At 42.9% G+C, this 25,309-nt stretch overlaps 1 protein-coding gene and 1 pseudogene across 3 annotated transcripts; both read right to left on the reverse strand.

Moving 5' to 3' along the window:
* Positions 1-2,943: 2,943 nt before the first annotated feature.
* On the reverse strand, positions 2,944-18,311 carry slco1e1 (solute carrier organic anion transporter family, member 1E1). 3 transcript variants are annotated; one of them, XM_046327910.1, is made up of 17 exons: positions 18,033-18,311; positions 11,307-11,563; positions 10,804-10,924; positions 10,044-10,194; positions 9,662-9,803; positions 9,216-9,348; positions 8,539-8,666; positions 8,164-8,310; positions 7,804-7,902; positions 7,395-7,631; positions 6,900-7,064; positions 6,165-6,360; positions 5,701-5,863; positions 4,314-4,498; positions 4,136-4,200; positions 3,928-4,045; positions 2,944-3,800 (listed from the first exon to the last, which is right to left on the reverse strand). In XM_046327910.1, exons 4-17 carry the CDS (start codon positions 10,143-10,145, stop codon positions 3,236-3,238), a joined length of 2,445 nt encoding a protein of 814 aa, XP_046183866.1. In that variant the 5' UTR covers positions 10,146-10,194; positions 10,804-10,924; positions 11,307-11,563; positions 18,033-18,311; the 3' UTR covers positions 2,944-3,235. The 3 variants fall into 3 exon arrangements, with proteins under 3 accessions (XP_046183866.1, XP_046183868.1, XP_046183867.1); XM_046327912.1 differs by having other exon boundaries at positions 7,398-7,631; positions 18,033-18,310; XM_046327911.1 differs by lacking the exons at positions 11,307-11,563; positions 18,033-18,311 and adding an exon at positions 11,101-11,249.
* Positions 18,312-23,548: 5,237 nt separating this feature from the next.
* On the reverse strand, positions 23,549-24,590 carry LOC124013584 (annotated as a pseudogene).
* Positions 24,591-25,309: the final 719 nt, after the last annotated feature.

Below are 25,309 nucleotides of genomic sequence, written 5' to 3' on the forward strand. Positions count from 1 at the left end.
TTCCTCCGGCACTCCTGTCAAATCGCCAGGTTCCTCCTGAGAAGTAGGGACAGAAGAAACGGGAGGAATGGCAGACATTAAACACTTCACATGACAAGAAACGTTCCAGGATAGGATAGAATTACTAGACCAATTAATAGAAGGATTATGACATACTAGCCAGGGATGACCCAAAACAACAGGTGTAAACGGTGAACGGAAAATCAAAAAAGAAATAGTCTCACTGTGGTTACCAGATACTGTGAGGGTTAAAGGTAGTGTCTCAAATCTGATACTGGGAAGATGACTACCATCTAAGGCGAACATGGGCGTAGGCTTCTCTAACTCTCTGAAAGGAATGTCATGTTTCCGAACCCATGCTTCGTCCATGAAACAACCCTCAGCCCCAGAGTCTATCAAGGCACTACATGTAGCACCCGAACCGGTCCAGCGTAGATGGACCGACAAAGTAGTACAGGATTTTGATGGAGAGACTTGAGTAGTTGCGCTCACCTGTAGCCCTCCGCTTACAGATGAGCTCTGGCTTTTACTGGACATGAATTAACAAAATGTCCAGCAACTCCGCAATAGAGGCACAGGCGGTTGGTGATCCTCCGTTCCCTCTCCTTAGTCGAGATGCGAATCCCTCCCAGCTGCATGGGCTCAGTCTCAAAGCCAGAGGAGGGAGATGGTTGCGATGCGGAGCAGGGAAACACCGTTGATGCGAGCTCTCTTCCACGAGCCCGGTGACGAAGATCTACCCGTCGTTCTATGCGGATGGCGAGAGCAATCAAAGAGTCCACATCTGAAGGAACCTCCCGGGAGAGAATCTCATCCTTAACCACTGCGTGGAGTCCCTCCAGAAAACGAGCGAGCAGCGCCGGCTCGTTCCACTCACTAGAGGCAGCAAGAGTGCGAAACTCAATAGAATAATCCGTTATGGACCGTTCACCTTGGCATAAGGAAGCCAGGACCCTAGAAGCCTCCCCACCAAAAACTGAACGGTCAAAACCCGAATCATCTCCTCTTTAAAGTTCTGGAACTTGTTAGAGCAATCAGCCCTTGCCTCCCAGATAGCTGTGCCCCATTCTCGAGCCCGGCCAGTAAGGAGTGAAATGACGTAAGCAACCCGAGCTCTCTCTCTAGAGTATGTGTTGGGTTGGAGAGAGAACACAATCTCACACTGCGTGAGAAAGGAGCGGCACTCAGTGGGCTGCCCGGAGTAGCAAGGTGGGTTATTAACCCTAGGTTCTGGAGGCTCGGCAGGCCAGGAAGTATCAGGTGGCACGAGACGTAGACTCTGGAACTGTCCAGAGAGGTCGGAAACCTGAGCGGCCAGGTTCTCCACGGCATGGCGAGCAGCAGACAATTCCTGCTCGTGTCTGCCGAGCATGGCTCCTTGGATCTCGACGGCAGTGTAACGAGCGTCTGAAGTCGCTGGGTCCATTCCTTGGTCGGTTCCTTCTGTCATGCAGGTGAAAGAGGACCCAAAAGCGACTTAACAGAAACAGAGTTTATTTAAGTCCAAACAGAAAACGACAAATCCTGAATCCTTAACAGGAAATGTCCAAACAGGGAATAACAGAAATCCTCTAGTCTGTAGAGGGGAATAACAGGAGAAGCGGCCACAGACTGCAGGTCGCTTCGGGTAGGCGCAGGCCGTAGCTGACAGAGACACCTGCTCACACGCAGCATCTGATGAAGGCAAAAAACACGACAGGACAGGGCGATACACAATCACAGCACGGTGAATTCTAAACAAGGAACCGACAGGACAGGAACGGAACACAAAGGAAGAAATAGGGACTCTAATCAGGGGGAAAGGATCGGGAACAGGTGTGGGAAGACTAAATGATGATTAGGGGAATAGGAACAGCTGGGAGCAGGAACGGAACGATAGAGAGAAGAGAGAGCGAGAGAGTGAGAGAGGGAGGGGGAGAGAGAGGGATAGAAAGAGGGAAAGAACCTAATAAGACCAGCAGAGGGAAACGAATAGAATGGGGAGCACAGGGACAAGACATGATAATAAATGACAAACATGACACAACCCTACCAGTCCCCCCTGTCCTCGCGGTGGACGTTTCCACCACACTACCAGCTGATATCCAAGCAGGTGAGTAGCACTGATAGAGAGCACTCTGACATATGCCTATCAGGATTGTTGTTGTCACCCCTAACACAGAGGCAGACCAGGCTTCTTCCCACCTTGAGGTTGTGGACATTGGCCCTAACACAGAGGCAGAACCCGTCTCTTCCTACCTGGAGGTTGTTGTAAACCCCCCCTAACACAGAGGCAGAAATGGCTTGTTCGCACCTAAAGGTTGTGGACATTGCCCCTAACACAGAGGCAGAGCCCATCTCTTCCCTCTTGGAGGTTGTGGATGTCACACCTGAAGAAAAGACTCTCACGACGGCTGTCTTCGCTACTCTGCCAGCTGACATCCAAGCAGGTGAGTAACACTTACAGAGAGCACTCTGACAGGTGCCGTTTGTCATGACATCTTGGTAGAACCTTTCAACTGGCCAGAGTTTAGAACCTACAGTTTGCATTTGTTTACATTCTGTCCCTTTTTTTCCCTTTCTGTTGCTGTGGTCACCCCAGATGTCACCCTGGATTTTCCATGCAGCGCGAGGAAAGGGGCAGTCCGGCAATTTTTCATTTTTTAAAATAAAAAAGGAAGAGGAGTAACAATATGAATTATGCCACAAGGAAGAGGAGTAACAATATGAATTATTCATCAGACTTTCAGAAATGGAATTGATCCATAGACCATTAAATTATTTGCATTATAATTGGCTTCAATTCTGCTTTTCTTCTGTTTACTACTTAATCCATTTCAGAAAATGTCTATAAACGTTCACTTTGCAAGTGTGGAGTAGGTTGTGTAAATAAGTGGGAAACATCCCAATTGCAATTTTAATGATTTTAATCATTTACTTATTACATTTTTATTTATTACAGTATTATTTGCCCAAAAAATGGAGGGTGCTCAACCAACGTTGAGATGCAACCAAATACTTTAATCAAAATGCATTGTTTTATTCAAGCAAGGTTAACGTTTCGGCCTGGTCTATGATGATATGCAAGTTGTGTTTGCCAGTAAAAGGGAGACCCAGACTCACCCTGCTTCTTAAGGGTTGCAGACAGTGAAAATGTATACTTTTAAGTAAATGGCACATTTAAATGATTGAGTACAAATCTTTAATGAACATGAATTTAAATACAATTGACTTGAGGAGCAGGCAGGCCGACTGGCTAGCCCTGAAGGCCCTCTACCTCTGTGTGGTTCATCTCAGCCAAGAGGTTGTGTGGGTTGTCTTTCTCTCTGTGGGTGTGAATCACTATGACCTCTCCCTCCGCCTGCTCGTTGGCCTGATCAGAAGGCTTCTCGTCTTCCTTGCTCACAGGAGCAGGAGGGATGGCATCTGGAGTAACATCCTCCTCTCTTCTACTGAACACCTCTTCCACCTCCTCTTTCTGGCTGCGAGTTAGAATGAGGTCACTCGTTCTCTCTACTTGGGTGTTGAATAGTTCCTCCTCCACCTCTGTGTCTTTTTGAGTTTGGAGGGAGTTATCCTGTTCCGGCTCTCCCTCTCTTTCTCCCTCTTTAGGGGTGTGCACCTCAATTTCCTTCGGTGTGTTGAGGGGTTCAGTGGTTTTTGGGGGAGTCTGAAGTTCGATCTCTAGCGATGAGTGTGGGGGCTGTCCCGTTGTGGTGTCCCCCTCCTTCCTAAACTGTATCCTCAGCAGGGCAATGACTGCGATGATGAAAAAGTAGGAGGAGCCACTGAGACATGTGATGAGGCCAAGGAAGATCACCCTGCAAGGATGGGATAGGACACGTCACAACACTGCTGCTCATTCATATTCAAACACACCTCAGAGTATGCACACACACATGGACGCACGCACACATTGGCGTGAGCCCACACACACAATGAACTTACCTGTACATATCAGAGTCATACATTCGACAGGCACCTCTGCCCCCGCATTTCTTGATCCCCCACCTCAAACATGTTGAGTCAATCAAAGCCCCGAAGTACACTGGTGCTGGAATACCCCCTACAAAGAGATCAGAGTTCAGTAGGCTGTATTAAGGACCTCTATTATATCAAGGGGTCTTTACGTACAACAGAGAAAATTAAGACTTACCTAGGGTTCTCATCACCAAAGTTTGGATACCTAATGCCAGTGATTTTAGCTCGGGCTTGATGCACCTACAAACACACATCACACATCACATACACAGTCTTAACACAGTCTTGTGGCAGCAGGTGTCCCAGGTTCCAACCCCGGTTGGTCACACAAGTATTGGAACATGGTGACTGACCGTATGATGACCATGTATCCAGGCGTGGTCCCAAGGGAGTTGATAAAGGAGCTGAGTACGGACACAGCCATGTAGGAAGTGAAGCTGCGGCTGCACTCTCTGCTGCGAGGACACTGGCCTAATATTACTGACATGCTGCCCTCTGGTGCAGAGGAGGACAGCACACAGCTACAGTTGTGGAATACCTTGTAGAACAACAACAAATACAGTAGTTATAGTTTCTCTGTTATGGTCTATAATCTCTCTCTCTATATATACAGTATATAGCTGTTTTTTTCTCACTATTTTATAACCTATTTATTATCTTTACAGTTTGCTGATCATTTCGCAGTTAGATGATGACTGACGTTGTACTCGTATTGCAATTATGAGAGTGCACATATCACATACTTTTCTACTATTTCACAGTGTCAACATAGATCAGTGGAGATAAGAGCACAAACGGTCAATTATTTACACCTTGTAGTTCAAACAATAGACAAAACATGGCTGTAAACCTGAAGGAGGCAGCTGAGGGGAGGAAGGCTCATAATAACGTCTTGAACGGAGCGAATGGAATGGCATTCCGTTCCAGCCATTACCAGGAGCCCGTCCTCCTCAATTTAGGTGCCACCAACCTCCTGTGCTGTAGACTCACCAAACCTCACCAAACCTCACCAAACCCCAAGGGTTAGGGTTATCCTGGGGGACTTCCAATGCTCTGATCTGGTAAAGTATTTGCTCTTTGACACGACTGTCAAAGCCACAGGAGTCTACAGCCTTGTCTCGGGGCAGTAGGGCCTAGTATGTAATGACGTAATACCATTTTATGTTGAACTTTCTCTACATGGGAATTGAATACCAACTTTTTTTTCCGTACATCAAAATAATACTTGATTGCCAATCAGCAATTACTTAGTCCTCTTCGTCCCGGGTGGGAGATAAGGCCCCAACAAGGCCCAAGGTAATTGTTGAAAATAACTTTTTTCAATGCCAATGAGTTACACTGAGTGCACAAAACGTTAAACATGCTCATTCCATAACATATACTGACCATGTGAATCCAGGTGAAAGGTATAATCCTTTATGGGTGTCATTGTTAAATACACTTCAATCAGTGTAGATGAAGGGGAGGAGACCTTGAGACAATTGAGACATGGATTGTGTATGTGTGCCATTCAGAGGGTGAACATATTTAAGTGCCTTTCAACGGGGTATGGTAGTAGGTGCCATGGGCGACAGTTTTTGTTAAGAACTGACACACTGCTGGGTTTTTTTACGCTCAAAAGTTTCCCGTGTGCATCAAGACAAAGGACAACTTGACCCAACTGTGGGAAGCATTGGAGTCAACATGGGCCAGCATCCCTGTGAAGGTTTTGTATACTCGGTACATTAATAGTATTTGTACCGTGTTCTTGCCGTATCCTGTAGAGCTGGAGCATCCTGCGAGGCAGGGGGAGGTGTACGTGATGCCGTTGTCTGAACACACAGGGTCCCACTCCCCAGCCAAGCAGGAGCAGTCTCTGTTACACTCTGACCACAGGTTGCCGTTGTACACTACACCAGGGGTCCTGGGGGACAGAGAAAATGGATGCCAATCATAATGATGTTTAAATAATTGTTGCTGAACTATCAATGACATAGGCACAGTGACACAACAGCCAGGGATCCTGGCTCAGTAACAACCATACTGTATATTCCCACACGAGGGAGCCCCGGCACAAGCCCATGTGTGTTTTGGTCTCACTCTCCCTCATATTCCACTGATTAAAACTTTTTTTGTTTTTATATAAATGAATTAACTCAACGATTGAATGAATTAATCAACCTACCTACCAACCAACCAACCAACCAATCAGATGTCATATTTACCCATTGTAGGACACGGTCAGCCCAGCCACCTGAACGTTGTCACACTTAGTGCCAAACTGCAGAAGGAGGAGGAGGTAGGCCATGAAGGAGGTGACGAAAGACAGCTGGGCTCCAGACACAACACCAAGCTTATACCTCTTCATCAGTAGACCGCCCAGGAATATCCCCACGGCAACCACAGGCAGGTTCAACACACCTGGAAAAGTAATACTTCCATCTATAGTGTTACCAGAAAAAATATATATACTGCATCTAAAGATGCATTAGATCACCAGTGTACTGGAGTTTCTTTTCTACTCAGTCACAACAAACCTACAGGGGACAAGAGAGAACATTTTTTATTTATTTAATGCCATTCAACATCAATGCTGACATGAGGGAACATTTCAGTTGGAGCATGTCCAGGTTTCTATGGCTTTGTTTAGACAGGCAGCCCAATTCAGATCTTTTTTTGAGCAATTGGTCTTTTGACCAATCAGATCAAATCTGAAAAATATCTGATGTGAAAATATCTGATGTGATTGGTCAAAAGACCAATTAGTGGAAAAAATATAATTTAGGCTGCCTGTCTAAAACGCAGCCCTTATCTCTCTGTCTTTGACCCAAACCTCAGGTCCAATCCAACCAATAGAGTTTGACTTTACAATGAAAACGAAGCAGAAAGGTGATGGAGGGGCCACAGTTGGTTTATAAAGACGGTAGCTGATTGAGATACATGTAGCTACAGTATCTAACCAATGAGGAAGTTGGCTCTGGCTGCTGATTGGCCAAACTGCTGTTCCATGTACTTGGCTTTGAACGTGAGCAGGCCAATGAAGGAGTTGAACTTCAGGAGGCTGCCACACAGAAGCAGAAAGTACGCTGGTGTGCTCAGCAGCTTCTTCAGTGATGGTATGAAACCTGAAGATACACGAGAAAAACATGTGTATCTATGTATGCACACATGACTGTAAGTCGCTTTGGATAAAAGCGTCTGCTAAATGGCATATTATTATATTATTATTTAAACATTACAACACAGTTACTTTTTCTGGTTTGGGTTATGTGAATGCTTTGAGTCTTTTATTATTTACAGTTAGAGGGCCCTGTATATAATGTCTGGTTCCTGTATTGGAATATAAATGTCCATCATAAAAGATAGGCACAGGATTCTATTTCCTGTACATAAATAGGGACAGGCCTTTTTCTTGTTCACTTGACCTGAGTGACTGGGCTCAATGAAAGACTGACCACCTTTTGCAATTTCAGCCAGCGCCATGGCCTGATGTGAGGTGGCGTCGTTGTTCTCTGTCCCATCCTGAGTAGGGGGGCTAGGGGGCAGCTTGTTCTCCTCTCCCTGCTTTGGCAGCGAGCGGGGCAGAAACCAGAAGGGGATGCCTGACAGGAGCATGATGACAGAGGAGACCAGGAAACCCAGCCACCAGGCCCCCACCCAGCGGGCATCCTTGGGAGTGATGGTCACAGTCTCTGGAAGATGTGAGAGACATCTCTATCATAAGCACTGATACACATACTATACTGAGAATACAAACAACGTATTTTTGAGTGGTTTTGAATTCATTTGGATCCCAAATTAATATACATTGCTTAGTAGAAAGGACCCTAACACAATAATGTGTACAGTATGTTATTCTCTTACCCAGATCGACATATCCAATGTCTACATAGAGACTGGCACACAACGACCCCAGCAGGAAACCGAACATGGGACCTAGCAGTGTGATGGTCTGTAGACATGCTGTCAATCATAAAACACGCTGTTAGGCCTACAGCCCGATCTACTCAGTTACTGTACATAAGTCACAACTAGGGTTGTAAAATTCCTGGAACTTTCAATAAATGCGAAACCTAGTCATGACATATTTACAATACATGACACACACTCATTTGACGGTTAACGCTCACACGCACACACACACACACACACACACACACACACACACACACACACACACACACACACACACACACACACACACACACACACACATTAACTCACCAATGTAAAAAGCAGAGTTTTCAGCTTTAGCGAAGTCGTCGATGTAGGAGATGCCTAGTGGGGTGACGGGGGTCTCTCCTATGCCCCTCAGAGCGTTTCCCAGAAACACATAAATCCACATGTGGGAGCTGGAGTCCCTCACACAGTCTACAGAGGGAATCATACAGAGAGACACAGGTGCACAGTATAACTCCTCTATCAGGGATGACGTATGCACAACTTGTACGCTGCACCATGGTTCCCTATGAAGCCAATAGGGCATCTGTAGGGCCGGCAGAAATAGCATTGTGAGTAAAGTCTCATGCTGGTTCAGCCTTTGACAAGAATCCTGCTGTAAGGTACAAACAGGTGAAGATGTTTCTCTGTGATTGGTACCTGTGTTGATGTCCGAAGGTGTCTCCCTCTGGATCTCAGGGATGTCTGTCTGATTTAGAAGATCCAGACATGGAGTTATACTGACACTGTCATTCATTGAGCCTTGGATGACTGTGTCAAATGTGTAGCTGTAGAAGAGACAGACCAGTTAGTAGTCATGTCATGTTCTACGGGCCTTGTGATGAATACGGATTCAAGTTTAAGTGTAACGAAGACGTGATTCGTTGAGATAAGATGCTGGTCAACAACTCATCTTTCGTGGACAGATCAACGTAAACACAGCTGATTACGTAGAACCCGTGAGGAAGGAATGGGATGCATAGGCTAACGAGCAGCAGTAGTTTCTGTGGTTTTGTTGTTACTGGTTATTTTGTGTGTTAGCAGATTTCCAATTTCGAAAGGGGAGGGGACATTTGGCCCGTTGACTTGGACTTGTAAAGAGAGAAGGTGGAGCTCCTCATTCCGATTACGCTCCTTCTTATAGCATCTGTTAATCTTGTTAACATGTATAGCTCCATAACACAATCAAGCAGCTGACCAATTACGCAATACTTTAGTTCTTAGTTAACCGAGATTAATCAGCAACTGCATACATTTCTTTATTTCTAAAGTGAAACTATCCTCCGTATAGGAGTATCTCAACAATATACGTTTTACCCGTATTTCAATTGTTTTACCGTTCCATGAAGAAGTGTGGCAGGCCTGTGAGGAATGATCCTACAGCCATGAGGAAACAGCCCACAGCAATGAGCCTGGGCCGGTGCATCTTTGCGCCAAAATGGCTGACCACAGCCAGGAACAGCAGGTTACCTGCAAGAAACCACAATACTACAGTAGCCTGGAAAAGCAAATTTAAGCTCTGTTTTTTAAAAACTAAAAATAGCATAACAGTTTGGGTTCCAGGCTACCGCAACATAGCAGCACATAAAGCAATTTTAGGGGTTTGACAGTAGAGGTGTGGACAAACTGCCAGTTAATCAATTAATAGGAACAACTACAAAACGGAACAGTATTGAGAGCAGACTGACTGAATCACAACTAAAATGGACCACCCTGTGGTCTGTAGTGAAGATCTAGTTTTCTCGACATGAATTCTCAAGCAACTTAATGTTATTGTTGATACCCATCTCAAAGCTGCCGTCTATGAGTCCGATGAGAGAGCTGGACAGGTCAAAGCGTCTCTCTATCTGAGTGATGGCACTCTTCATGTAGGTCCCTGACAGAACCTTGGAGAAGTAGGCGAATGACAGGGCCACGATGAACAGCTGACAAACACAAGGGAGAGAACATTAGTGTGTGTTTCTCCGTGTCTATGTGCTTGCCAATGGTTGTTTGTCGACGTGTGTGTGTGTGCATGCTTATGTGCGTTCCAATGTGTACTCATGGGAACGACGTGAGTGCATATGTTTCGCACATCTGTCTGTGTGTGAGCACATGCGTGGATACGTGTGCAGACAGAGTGCATGCACATTCATTTGTGTGCATTTTAAAGCATTATTAAGCACCTTGAGTGTGGAACAGCAGGGGCGTTTGGTGGCCTGCTTGTCAGAAACACACAGCTCCTGTTGGCTGGTCAGCTTCCCTCTGTCCTCCGCTGGATCACCCATTCTATCCAGTCAGATACAGGACAGCCCACTGCCTCTCAGCTTGCTCACCCTTACGCAAAAAAAAACACATGAATTTCACACGTGAACACGTGAAGTGTTCCAAAAACATGTTTTCATGTGATCACGTGATCTTATGTGAAGTTAATGTGATAACATGTAAAGCAACATGTGATTACACAAAACTACACATGTGAAAACGTGATCACTTGAAGTATTTCAAAACATGTTTTCACATGATTTCGCATAAAATGTCACGTGAAATCATGTGAATTTCAACAAGCAAAATAATGTGTTTTTTCTGTAAGGGCAGAAATATAAGATGCATTTTGATGTTGTGTTTGATGTTACATGATATTGAAAAGGCAATGTTCTTTGAGGTTCTTCCATGTTCCTTTCCATTTATTTTCCATTTTACTTTCCCTCAGTCGTTTTCACTTTCCTTGGCAAAACAAGCTAAGTCAAGACTTGTTCAGAGCCAACATGAATTGAATGCAGCTTTCAATGGATTTTAAACCAATTCAACAAATTGTTTTATAAAGAGTAGACCCAACTAAACACTTTTGATTCTTTACACACACATCAAGAGCCTACACGACCGTAATTAGCCCCAAACTGAGCATGGTAATATGAGTAAGAAAATACTGACTTAATAACTTACCTCTGGAGTATGAGATTCCAAAAGTGGCTATTCACAAACACCTCGGCACAGTTACTGTCAGGTACTGGAAATCAAATCCATGTTCTGAGATGACGAAGATGATTCTGGCTTCATTTAAATGCTAGTAACAATAGGAAACACAGGCCAACACAATGCAAATATGTACATGAGTTAGATGGTGGATCAGGGAGCATAGCTGAACAAAGGAACTAGCACTTTTTCTGTTTTCTGATAATCCCCCCCCCAGATTTAGCCTGGCTAATTCTCTCTCCCCTCCCAAATTTTCAGAACTCCAACCTGAAGTCTCATAATAGCAGAGTCAGAATCCATCAAGTACCCCCAAAACACACACACACACACACACACACACACACACACACACACACACACACACACACACACACACACACACACACACACACACACACACACACACACACACACACACACACACACACACACACACACACACACAGAACCTCACTGGATAAATGTTAAAGTACCTGACCTGAGTTGGGGCTCCTCTCTCCTCCTGTGTATCCCAGACAAACAGTCTCCCGCCTCTTTCCCTCCTTGATTATGGTGGCAGACCTTTCCCCTCCTACTCTCTGCCCCCTGAGCCTGAGCCTGAGCCTGAGCTCCTATTATATGAGCGGATGGCAGTGGAGGTACTGAGGACCGGCCTAACAAAAGGCCTGGAACATTTCTATTCCACACACATGCCTAAATAGAAACAAGTGGAGAGAGTGTGGAGATAGAGCTAGAGAGAGAGAGAGAGAGAGAGAGAGAGAGAGAGAGAGAGAGAGAGAGAGAGAGAGAGAGAGAGAGAGAGAGAGAGAGAGAGAGAGAGAGAGACGCAAATCAACTTAGTTACCTCTTGAGAGGCTGCACAGCATCTCCCTTTCTCACACAGCCTGCTTTCCTCAAACCAACCTTTCTGGGTGCCAAACATCAAGCACCCCTAAGGGTCCTTGGGGGCGCCTGAAAGTGCAGGCTGCAGGTTTTGTACACCACCAAAACCTCAGCTGCACGTGTTAAGCATTTACAGTTTTTTACAACTGCTTACACACAAAATCTTTTCATGTCACACGATTTTTGAAACCTCTCACTCAAAGTGCAAAACTACACACCAAATATCCAAAACCATAAGCTATTTCTCAGCTTTTGACTCAGTTGTCAATTGCATAAAACACTTTTTTCAAAACACTACACACAATTATCTACCTGAAACACAGAAATCGAACAGGAAGTGACTTGCTTTCAAACACAACCAATCAAAATGCTACACTTATTCACCAGGTCACAAATACACTCCTCACATGTGCAAACACTAATAGCTTAACTGATCACTAACCAATCACTGCTTTACTGTAGTATAAGCCTATAAATAGGTCAAAGGTCAGATTACCTGTTTTGAACAATGGATGCCAACAATGGACAGAGAGCAAGAGGAGTAGGAGGGAGAGGAAGAGGACGAGGGCAAAGAAGAGAAGGAAGGAGAGCCATCTCTGATGAGATTAGGGCAAAACTTGTTGATCATGTGATCAACCACGGTTTGACCATGAGAGAGGCTGGACTGCCCAGCCCAACTTGAGTCCAGCCCAACTTGAGTCGATTTACAGTGGCGTCCATAATTTGAACCTTCAGAAATGAGAACATGTATGCAACTATCTAATGACTATTTTAGCATTACAGCGATGTACTGTAAAATAAGTACGACTGCATAGTATTGCATAAACATTTGTAACTTTAAGCCATCCATTTACTGCACTGCATTGAATGAATGAGGTTGGTTATCCTGCTGTACTACATTTTTTTGTACATTGTTATATTCGGCGCATGTGACATAAAATTTGATTTACTTGATTTGATAACAAGTTAACGCAAGCCACTTACGATTCCCTACATTACAGTTTCTTGTCATTCTTGCTAGGAATCTGGCCATACAGAATCACAACAACAGGCAGACTTCTGCCCCATGGAACGCGCACATTGTTTTCGTCACGTTGTCAGCCAACCCATTTATAGGAATCTTAGTGAGCATTTAGCAGATACTTCTTTTTAACCTGAAAAGGGACAACATCTAAATGTTTTGCACCGAAAACAGTCAAATATATGAAAATCGGACTTAAGTGCCTGTTGTAATACATACATCTTGAAGGATTTGACGAATATCCTCTTTGTTATATCAAATTGTTTGAATGTGCACCAATATGCTCAATGGGATGATCTGCGCTCCATTTACATTTACATTTAAGTCATTTAGCAGACGCTCTTATCCATTGACTCCTTTACTGCATCTACAGTTGAATTCGGAAATTTACATACACCTTTGCCAAATACAGTTAAACTCAGTTTTTCACAATTCCTGACATTTAATCCCGGAAAGAATTCCCTGTTTTAGGTCGGTTAGGATCACCACTTTATTTTAAGAATGTGAAATAGTAGAGAGAATTATTTATTTCAGATTTGATTTCTTTCCTCACATTCCCAGTGGGTCAGAAGTTTACATACACTCAATTAGTATTTGGTAGCATTGTCTTTAAAATGTTTAACTTGGATGAAACGTTTTGGGTTGACTTCCACAAGCTTCACAGCTCCTGACAGAGCTGGTGTAAGTGAGTCAGGTTTGTAGGCCTCCATGCTCGCACATGCTTTTTCAGTTCTGCACACACATTTTCAAACCCTAGTCTGGTTTTATTTTGTGGCGGTTTTGGAGCAGTGGCTTCTTCTTTGCTGTGCAGCCTTTCAGGTTATGTTGATATAGGACTCGTTTTACTGTGGATATAGATACTTTTGTACCTATTTCCTCCAGCATCTTCACAAGGTTCTTTGCTGTTGTCCTGTGATTGATTTACACTTTTTGCACCAACGTACGTTCATCTCTAGGAGACAGAATGCGTTTCCTTCCTGAGCGATATGACGGCTGCGTGGTCCCATGGTGTTCATGCTTGCTTACTATTGTTTGTACAGATGAACATGGTATCTTCAGGCGTTTGGAAAATGCTCCCATGGATGAACCAGACTTGTGGAGGTCTACAATCTTTTTTCTGAGGTCTTGGCTGATTTCTTTTGATTTTCCTATGATGTCAAGCAAAGAGGTCCTGAGTTTGAAGGTTGGCCTTGAAATACATCCACAGGTACACCTCCAATTGACTCAAATGATGTCAATTAGCCTATCAGAAGCTTCTAAAGCCATGACATAATTTTCTGGAATTTTCCAAGGCACAGTCAACTTAGTGTATGTAAACCTCTGACCCACTGGAATTGTGATACAGTGAATTATAATTGAAATAATCTGTGTAAACATTCTTTTGAAAAATTACTTGTGATATAATCACTCACACCTAACCGACTTGCCAAAACTATTGTTTGTTAACAAGAAATGTGTGGAGTTGTTGAAAAACAAGTTTTAATGTCTCTAACCTAAGTGTATGTAAACTTCCGACTTCAACTGCTTGTATCATATCTTTGGTAATTTATGATTGTATATACAGTCGTGGCCAAAAGTTTTTGACACATTAATTACTTCAAAGTTTTCTGCTTCAGTGTCTTTAGATATTTTTGTCAGATGTTATTGTGGAATACTGAAGTATATGATGCAAAGAGTCAATATTTATATTGTTGACCCTTCTTTTTCAAGACCTCTGCAATCTGCCCTGGCATGCTGTCAATTAACTTCTGGGCCACATCCTGACTGATGGCAGCCCCTTCTTGCATAATCAATGCTTGGAGTTTTTCAGAATTTGTTGGTTTTTGTTTGTCCATCCTCCTTTTGAGGATTGACCACAAGATCTCAATGGGATTAAGGTCTGGGGAGTTTCCTGGCCATGGACCCAAAATATTGATGTTTTATTCCCCGAGCCACTTAGTTATCACTTTTGCATTATGGCAAGGTGCTCCATCGAACCCATCCAGATTAAGGAAGACTTCAGAAGAATTACAACTGTTGCTCTTGAGTCCACCTTTATCCAGAAGCTGGACGAATATACACCAAAACTATTGGACTTGTTTAAGACAAAAGGAGGTGCTGTAAAGGAGGACAAGCAGAAAATCCTTGAAGTTCTGTATGGGGTATTCACAGTAACACTTTCACAATAGTATATAGGTTGTACTATGTATTTATTTGGCGGTATTAAATGCAATTATTTGTATAACATCATATTACAATGCAACACCAGCCAGGAAAGAAGAGACAGTCTAATCCGTGGCCTGATCATATACCTCGGTGAGAGGGTTGAAGAACTTATCACAGAATACAAGGTAAAGGTTTTGTTTTTGTATCCTTGTTTATCTCTAAATGAGATCTTCCCTCTCTCTCTCTCAAGTTGCACAGCTAATCAAGTAGCCTAGTCTGTTATTTCTTATTTTTTTCACTCCGGATGCTGACGACACCATGATCCGAGAGAACCTTGTTCAGCATGTGATGAAGGTGTTCACTGTGAAGGATCTGTACCAGAATATAGAGCATGGGATCTGCACCAGAATATAGAGCATGGGATCTGCATCGAAGGAGCAGAGGTCCTGGCTGGTATTCGCAGTGTTACACAGTCATGTACCTTGCTTATGGGCCTCATCTATGGCTTAAATCTAAAGTACCCCAAAGAACTGAAGTATACCTTTGAGGTGTTCCAAAAACTATTCTTGGAACTTGTGATCTCAGGACCTCCCCACGCGTCCAAGCTCTAAAGATGAAGTTACTTGTTTTCAGAGATATCTAAAGATGCCTATGAGAACTCTCAAAGGGCCACTCACAAACTGTGGTCTAAACCCTACTCAGTAAGCTGAAAAGCTAGTTGCTAGGTGGTATAGGAGCTACAGTTCACATTATGCTCTTTGTCAGGTGAAGTCATAAAAGACATTGTCAATTCCTGTTTAAAAAAACAGCTTTGTTTTAAAACTTAGTCCATATGCACTAGTGGACAGTTCCCGCTCAGCCCAGTCAAAACTGTTCGCTGCTCTGGCCCCCCAATGGTGGAACAAACTCCCTCACGACGCCAGGACAGCGGAGTCAATCACCACCTTCCGGAGACACCTGAAACCCCACCTCTTTAAGGAATACCTAGGATAGGATAAGTAATCCTTCTCCACCCCCCCCCACCAATTTGTAAGTCGCTCTGGATAAGAGCATCTGCTAAATGACTTAAATGTAAATGTAAATGTAAATTGTTTACAGTTCCTATGCTGAACACATACTGTGTTTGAATTCTGTACAGAGTGGAAAGGCAAAGACATCATGGAGGACGAGGACGCTTGTTTACAGATGTACAAGAGACTGCAATTATAAATATGGGGACATAGAGGTTGCCTCTGTCCAAGGCTGGATACGCCATTCTAGGAGATACTTCCCTCAATGTTTGGCAAGAGAAAACGCATCCTGTGATGTGGACGAAGTATTGTGGCCAGACTCAGGCTGGAGAAGAGATGAAGCGTAGCTTAGCACTGGTGACCCCCCTACCAATTCCTGGACTGACCCCCCCCCCCGGGACCCCACACACACAAATTGTGTTCTTTACTGTAGTCTATAGAATATACTTTTGATTTACATATGTTTATGGTTTTGTTGTATGCTACTGTATACAACAGTAATGTTTGGCCTAATAAATATTTACTGTTTCTATATTGCACTGGTGTTTACAGTGTACTTGTTACCCCGCTCAGCAGATTACTTTCACTGTAGAACATTGTATTGAAATATAGATATAAGCCTATGAAAGACCAAAGAGCTTTAGATTTAGAACAACAGTGTTTACATGGTATATCCAAAAATGTACTATTATGAAAGCAGTGTTTGCCATTTGATGCAAATGCTTCATTCTGACATGTGTTTATGGCATTTTGAACGCAGTGTTAGATTTTGAAGGAGATGTGAGGCATTTTGCATTTTGTGTGTGCAGTTTTGGGAATTGTGTGTAGAGTTTTGAAAAAAAGGAGACCGTTTTGAAAACTTGTGTAAGCAGTTGGAAAAAACTGTAATCTGTCAAAGAGGACTGACTACAAGGCAACATTGCTGGTTACAAAACCAGCTCGGCCAAATGTGTCCCAATGGGTGGACCCAGCTGAGTCTGAGTCAGGGGAATGTGTTATTAGCATGTTTAACCAGCATGCATGTGGTGCAGGCAGACAGGTCGCCCTGAAAGCAGCTTTGCCCCAACAGGAGTTTTAGGGATTAACAGTTAAGAACCTGACACATTCCTGGGCACCAACCAAGGGAAAGTGCCCTTTGTGTTGAGACCTTACTATTGCTTCACGCTTTTGTCAAATTACATGGCAGAGACACATTTGTATGTTTAAGTTAGATACTGTAGGTAATAGAAGTGCCAGCGGGTGACGTTAGGAAGGTACTGCAGGTTAAGATACATATTGAACATACAAGTTTAATAACACTTAGGTGGATTTTGCGTTGTTTGTACTACAACGCATGTGCAGACTCAAGGTCTAGTTGACCTTCATTCCTTTCCTTTCATTGTCCTGTTCAGCAGAATAACAGTGGAAAGAAGATGTTATACTTTCTGTAGACAGTGCAGCCTTCTGGTGATATTGGTTACTGCTTATTTTCACCAGTTGTTGAAGCCATATCAATGGTTGAGATTAAAGTAAAATATCAACAGGGCACAATCCCAACATAAATGATTTACTAGAAGTTATACTTGTTTCATGGCCAATTTACAAATCATTGGAAATCATTGAAAATTACAAGAATATGGAAGGTTTAACAACGGCACAACAAAATATCACCATAACAGTATATATATGTCCTCATCACTGGCTACAGTACTGTATATACAGCATTCTCAATGTTGACAAGAATTATTTGTATTAATTCACAAGATCGCTTAAAAACAGGGCTTTACAAGGTAAAAAATAGGACTATACCAACAACATTCCATCACCACTGATATGTTCTCAAACTACTATTCTTCAATTGCAAAAAAAATAGATCCTTCTGTAGCTCAGTTGGTAGAGCATGGCGCTTGTAACGCCAGGGTAGTGGGTTCGATCCCCGGGACCACCCATACATAGAATGTATGCACACATGACTGTAAGTCGCTTTGGATAAAAGCGTCTGCTAAATGGCATTATTTTTTTATTTTATTATTTATTTAGAACAAAGCTAAAATTGAGGGTGAACAAAGTCAACAAACCAACAAGCAGGTTAAATGGAAGGATGAAATAGTATGAAATTGCTAATCAAAATTTAAATCTCAATGAAAACATGTCATCTTTACCAGTAAATGTGTGCTTGTTTTCTTTGGCAACTGTGGTGTAAGCGGGATAAACGCCTCTGCTCCGCACATTATCTGGAACGAATCAAATCGGGCAGTACCAAGTCGTCCATTATTTCCATATAATGTACAACGCTTCAGTGTTTATCCCTTTCATGTACGTGTGTATGTAAATGTGTCTATGTCTCCCTGGATCTATCCGCCCTTTCCTTGCTGTGTTTGGTCCTCTCCTTTCTCTTTCTGGTACAAGCTACAGCCACCTTATGACAAACTTCTCCATCTCTCCATCTCTCCACCTTTTGAATAACAGAAAAAAAGAGCAAAATAAGTAGTTACAACAATTAGTCTGATTTTGACACCACACAAAAATCCTAGGAATCACAATCCAGACCTCAAACGCGAAGCACATGAACACAATACAATAACCACAGAGGTTTTCAATTTCAACAGATCAATTTTCAATTTCAACAGATCAAGAGATATAAATATGTTCCCATTGTAGCGCCACCGTGTGGTCAATTTGAAAACGTGCATATGTGGAGTCTTGACAGGGTTTGGAACATGTGCACCAAGTTTAGTTACAATACAAATATCCGTGTCTGATTTATGCACATTTATGTGCCAGACTATGCCCACATTAATGTTTTTGGTCAGTTGTTTGAAATACTAGTCTGTAAAATATTGCGTTGAAAGACACTTGTCCATAGATGCCATATATCAAGTTTCATCCAGATTGGCGGGCCCTAAAGGCCTCGGATCAATTTCCTGGATTTTTTTATTTTTATTTTTTTACTTTTATTTAACTAGGCAAGTCAGTTAAGAATAAATTCTTATTTACAATGATGACATACCCAGGCCAAACCCAGACGATACTGGGACAATTGTGTGCTGCCCTATGGGACTCCCAATCACAGCCAGATGTGATACAGCCTGGAATCAAACCAGGGACTGTAGTGACACCTCTTGCACTGAGATGCAGTGCCTTAAACCACTGCGCCACTCGGGAGCCCAGATGCAAGGTCTGGCCATCCATTATGTAAAAATTCTAGTTATTAACCATGTTTTGAGGCTACAAGGTGTTTCTTTTCAGTTAAACAGGTCTATGTTTGGCTCTGATGGGGATGTGGCAGCTGTAGCAGCTGTGGCAGCTAGTAGACCGGTGACGACGACCGCAGAGCGCCGCCCGAACAGGCAGGTGAGCCACCTTCGGTGGAAGTCGTGGCATAATTAGAATTGATTGAGTGAAACTGTTAAAAAAATGTTTTTGTAGCATATTGAAAATAATAGGCTAGTGTTATCATATGGTAACACAATTAAATATTATACATAATATTAACATCAACATACATTATTGTTTCATTCAATTTCACATATACATTTAATTGTTTCCTATTTCCTATGATTTTTTGTTACATGTAATCTTTTGGTTCAACCATAATAATAAGCATCAATAACAGGGGGAACATATTGGGTGTCTGCTGATAAGCTGTAGAAATAACATGTCCATTGATAAGACTTGCTCACAAGAAGGGCCTGAGATCAAAGTCAATATTCAGACCACCAGGGGTGAATGTGTTTCGAAAGAATATCCAGTAACCCTCCCTTTGTAGTAGTTGGATCTCGATGTTACCTCCTTTGCTTGGTAGTGCAGCGTGCTCAATGCCTGTGTATTTGAGGGAGGAGATAGGATGGTTCGCTTCAACTGCTACTGGATAGTCAATGTTCTTACACCTGATTGAGCTGTGGTGTTCAGCTATGCGTTGTTTTAATTGTCTTTTCGTTTGTCCTACGCAGGTTTTCCCACATGAACGGGTTATGAGATAGATTACTCCCTTTGTCTTGCATGAGATGTTACCCCTAACAGTGATTTTTTGACCTGTATGTGGGTGTCTGAAGGATGTTTTTATAGTGCTATTGCACTGTCGGCATGAGCCACATTTGTAGTTCCCATTTGGAATAGGTGTCAAGAGTGTCTGAGTGGGCTCAGGGAGCAGGTCAGATCTCACCATGCTGTCTCCAATATTGGGACCACGCTTATAGACCACCAGTGGGGGTTCCTTGAAGAGGTGTGCAATTGTTTTTTGTCTGATTGCAGAAAGCCAGTGTTTTTTCGGGATTTCTTTCATTTTCTCCCAACACTTTCTCCGAAGACTGTTGCATTGTTTTTCTTCTTTGGTTGAGCTTTTAGCAATTCCTCTCCTGGGTTTTGAGATATTTTTTTTTTTATCATTGCAGCATCAAGAGGTTTGTCCTTGTAGCCTCTCATTTTGAATTTATCTGTCATTTTTTTTAGCATTGTTGTCAAAATCTGTCTGGTGGCCACAGTTTTGTTTAACACTGCATTACTGCCATTCTACAGTGTGAGAGATGAGGTCTCATGCTGGGTGGAAGTTTGCATCACCAGAGGACATCGCACCCTGATTCCAGAGGTCCTGAAAGTGTGAGCGCTTCGCATGGCACATGAGCTGCACCTGGGCATCTTTAAGGGGAAGCAAAGGCGCAGGGACACGGTCTGGTAGAGAAATATTGACAGTGATATTGAGGTCTTGTGAAGGACTGGACAGCATGCCCGATGAGTGGGAAATCAGGCAGAACCACTCCTGCACCCCTGACACCAGTGGAATGGCCAAAAGCTCCCTGTGACCAGCTTGAGGTGGATATATGTGGAGAGTTGCATGGGGCCCTGTCATGCCAAATAGTGTCCCCCTCTACGTCACAATAGGATTCGATAAACTATTTAGCGTCCGTTGCTATATCAACGGTGTGATGACCTAATGATTAGAATTTTGGAGATCATTACAGCCTAAATTATGTTCTCTTCGTCATCGCTATGCAAACAAGGCTGATTTCCACAACCATTTCACTTTTTAATCCTGAGTGGCAGTCTAAGGCACTGCGTCTCTGTGCAAGAGGTGTCACTATTGCACCTGGTTTGAATCCAGGCTGTATCACATCTGGCTATGATTGGGAGTCCCATAAGGTGGCGCACAATTGGCCCAGCGTCATCCGGTTTTGGCCGTCATTGTGAATAAGAATTTGTTCTTCACTGACTTGCCTAGTTATATAAAGGTTAATAAAAATGAAACACGTTTTGTTTAGATAAAAAAAATGAAAACATTAATTCTAACTACTTTTTGGTACCTTGTTAACATTACAACATGCAATCCATGTCTTAAACATTGCTACGTTTCGGAAATGGCCATGGCCATCCGCCTGGATACTCTCATGCGTGCCCGTCGTCGCCCATCCCGGGGGTCCGGGTCTCTCCCAGGAACCTCCAGCGAGACTGAGTCCATGGAGGTGGGCACGATGCACCTTCACCCTGAGGAATGTCAACGCCACCATCAACAGGGTCTCTGCTCCTACTGCGGGGAGTCGGACCACCCCTGGAACACCTGACATAGAACAAGGCGAGGAAGCGACAGGCCGAGGAGAGCTCCTGCACCTTCCCAGGTAGGTGTGGACATGCCTTGCTCTTCTCTGGCCACCCAGCCCGTCCTCCTCCCTATCACCTTCCCTGACTATCCTGGCCCCCCACTGAGTCCTGCCCTAGTGGACTCAGGTGCTGCAGGCAATTTCCTAAACCGGTCAGTGGCCTTATCATTGCGCATTCCTCTAGTTCCTTTACAACCCCCCATCCCAGTCCTTTCCCTAGACAACCGTCCACTAGGAACAGGACTGGTGCAACAGACTACGATTCCCATTTCTCTCACAGTTACTCACAACCACCATGAACGCATCACTTTCCTCATCTTAGACTCTCCTGCACACCCCGTAGTTTTAGGTTTCCTCTGGCTCTAAAATATTGTAATTGACATTTAAGACACCTGGGGTTTCAAGTGCTCAAATGGTGTCACGTGTAGTGTCATGGTATCACATGTTGACATTTTGCATCCCCATGTTGTCACATTTATTTTTCATTTATTTCACAAGATTTTATTTTCACGTGCTCACATGTTGTCACGTATAGTTTCATGTATCACATGTTGAGATGTTGCATCCCCATGTTACATTTAATTCACATGAGATCATGTTCTCACATGTTGTCACGTGTAAGCTTTATGTTATCACATGTTGCTTCACATGTCACATGTTATCACATTAACTTCACATCAAATGTAATCACATGTAATCACATGTGATTTTCAATTCTTGCCATAGCTTTTCGGGCAGATTTAAGTCAAAACTGTAACTTGGCCATTCAGGAACATTCACTGACTTCTTGGTAAGCAGCTCCTTTTGTGTTGTTTGGCCTTGTGTTGTTGGTTAGTGTCCTTCTGAAATGTGAATTCCTCTCCGAGTCTCTGGTGTAAAGGAGACTGAAGCAGGTTTTCTTCTAGGATTTTGCCTGTGCTTACGTCCATCCCATGTATTTTAATCCTGAAAAACTCCCCAGTATTTGCCGGTCAAAGCATAGCCATTCAATGATGCAGCCACCACAATGCGGGAAAATAAGGAGTCAGTTACTCAGCAATTTGCCCCAAACATAAGGCTCTGCATTTAGGCCAAAACTGTTATTTTTTCATTTTTTCAGTATTACTTTAGTGCCTTGTTGTGTACAATATGCATGTTTTGGGATATTCTCTATATTTGTATTTTTTTTTCACTCATTATTGTGGAGTCAGTACAATGTTGTTGATCCATCCTCAGTTTTCTCCCATCACAGACATTGAACTTTGTGGCTGTTTTAAAATCACCAGTATCCTCATAGTAACATTCCTGAGCAGTTTAATTCCTGTCCAGCAGCTCAGATCAGAAGGACGACTCTATCTTTGATGTGTCTGGGTGGTTTAATACATCATTCACAGCATAATTATTAACCTGACCATGCTTATAGAGATATTCCATTTCTGATTTGTTATTGTTACCCATCCACCAATCACTGCCCATCTTTATGAGGCTTTCGAAAAGGTCTTTGTAGTTGAATCTGTGCCCGAAATTCAATACTTGACTGAGGGACGTTAAAGATGTATGTATGGGGGACAGAGGAAGGTTAAGTCATTCAAACATCATGTCAACCCCTATTATTTCACACAGACTGAGGCCATGCAACTTATTATGTGATTTATTAAGCCTAATTTTACTCTTGAACTAATTTAGGTTTGCCTAAACAAAGGGGCTGAATCCTTATGCAACGACTATATTTTAGTTATGATTTTCTTTATTTATATATATTTTTAAATTAAGATAATCCACTTTGACATTAATGTTGACAAATAAATTACAATTAAATACATTTTAATCCCTCTTTGTAACACAATAAAATGTGAACAAATACAAGGGGTCTGAATACTTTTGCATGGCAGTGTATGTAAGAAGAGAGCAATCGAAATAGGACAGAAGTCGAGTTTTGAAAGCAGTTGTAACACGTTTTTGGTTTATAGTATGTACAAGGGTCCTTCAGATAGGAAAGGGGGTGATAGAAACACGTAATAGTGGTTGTGGTTGGTAAACTACTTTCAATGAACTCATATGGAGAAATACTTCATTGGGATCATATTTTAACATTCAGAGGATGGTAAATGCATCAGGGCTTCGGTCGAAGAAGTCTAGCAGCAAAATCATTGTTACCCAAATAGCGACCAATTCCTACCAATGTACTGGGTCTTGGCTTAAGACCGTACCGAGTTGTGACAAAAAATCTACTTGTTAATTTGACAAGTGGGTCACCAAATACCCCAAAACACTTTGGGTGGATCATGGGCTCAGGATCAGAAACCATTGGTTTGGAAACCTCTTTTCGGTATCTCAGATAGTGCTCTCCCTGTCCCTGTCCAGATCATCTTTGTTCTTAAAAATGCTGACCATGGCATGTCCATTGTGATTGTTGTTCCCGTTGGCCTCCAATGCTGTAGCCTTGGCCTGGCTTCGTAGTGCCAACTTCTTCTGCCGCTTGGACAGCTGCCGGTACAGCATCCCCCACAGCAGGTAGCTCAGGCCGTATAGACCATAGATCAAACCCAGGAATGTTTTTCGAAAGATGTTATAATAAAGTCCATCCAGCCATCAATTTATCAGTTGAATTCAGTTGACGGTACCTGGATGCGTGTGAGTCGTGGAGTCTGCATGCTCCTTGACCTCCACATCGCTTTAAAACCCAACTTTAGACACGTCCTGTCAATTAAAGCTCCAAAGTAGATAGGGGGAGGGATTCCACCTGCAAACACACACACAAGTTACTGAAGTGTTTCACTTCCTCAAGTTCATCAACCATAAAAATTGAAGGAAAATGTAATATTTTGAGAATGTTCCTCAAGGTTCTAAGATTGTTCATACCTTCCACAAACTTCTCTTACTTACCCAGAGTTCTGACTATCCATGTCTGCATTCCAAGAGCCAGTGTATAGATCGGGGTGTATAGATCTGAATCAAAATAAAAGCAACACATTGAGGATAAACAAAGGTTGCAAACAAATCAATACAAAAGTGATTCCAATCCCCACTGCCCCCACAGGCCCCAAGGACAGAGACAGCCATGTAGAACTTAAACATCCTGTCACAGTCACTCTTCCTGGGGCACTGGCCCAAGATGGTTGACATGTTGGTTGGTGGAGCCACCATGTACGCATCTGTAAGTGAATGTATGTGTGTGGACAGTATGTATGGCTGAATAAATGCAGACACTGTGTTTCAACAAAATGTTTAGGTAGAAAAACTACTTTGTAATTTTACAGGTCTGGCTGTTGAATGACACACCAAAAAAATGTACTCTTGTATCTGCCCCTTCCTCTCCACCCCTCTTACCTATTCACCTATGTACATATTTGGCCTCCCTCTCCTTCAGTTCCTTTAGTTCAGATATACAGGTAGTTAAGACTTTGTTTGCTCTTTTATTATTCAATCTGCCATTGGTGTTTTTTTTGTAAAATACTGAAACTGAGCTGTAAAGAGAATAAACAATTAAAAGCTGTCGGTGAAGGACTGGGTCAGAGGCTATCCATGGACTAGGTTTACACAATCACTGTAATCCCATTTGCCATAGTCAACAGCAGCAAATATAAAAGCCAGGCGGCCTTTCAAAACTTATTAACTTACTTAGTCGTCTTCATTCCTATGTGGAACATAAGGCTTCCACAAGATAATGCCACTATTCCCTAGCTTCTGCTTGTCTGGCCAATACTTCAATCAGGCTTATTTAATCTAATTTAAGCTTTATTTTTCTCTTTCCAGGATACGTATTTTTCAAAAGAGACACCAGAAAGTTCTCCTTGCATGTTCTGTGTGGACCACTATTATGTTCCAAATGTTTATTTCCAAGTGCATCTAATTTGACTGTTTCT

The sequence above is a fragment of the Oncorhynchus gorbuscha genome, linkage group LG25 (genome assembly GCF_021184085.1).
Source record: "Oncorhynchus gorbuscha isolate QuinsamMale2020 ecotype Even-year linkage group LG25, OgorEven_v1.0, whole genome shotgun sequence".
Classification (NCBI taxonomy): Eukaryota; Metazoa; Chordata; class Actinopteri; order Salmoniformes; family Salmonidae; genus Oncorhynchus; species Oncorhynchus gorbuscha.

Excerpts from the sequence above, each read along its gene's own strand:
- slco1e1 (XM_046327910.1), bottom strand. The coding sequence starts at position 10,145 with ATGGGTGATCCAGCGGAGGACAGAGGGAAGCTGACCAGCCAACAGGAG. Across the intron at positions 7,903-8,163 it reads AAACTCTGCTTTTTACATTG|CATGTCTACAGACCATCACA; the intron begins GTGAGTTAATGT and ends TATGATTGACAG. Across the intron at positions 4,046-4,135 it reads TTTGGTGATGAGAACCCTAG|GGGGTATTCCAGCACCAGTG; the intron begins GTAAGTCTTAAT and ends ATCTCTTTGTAG.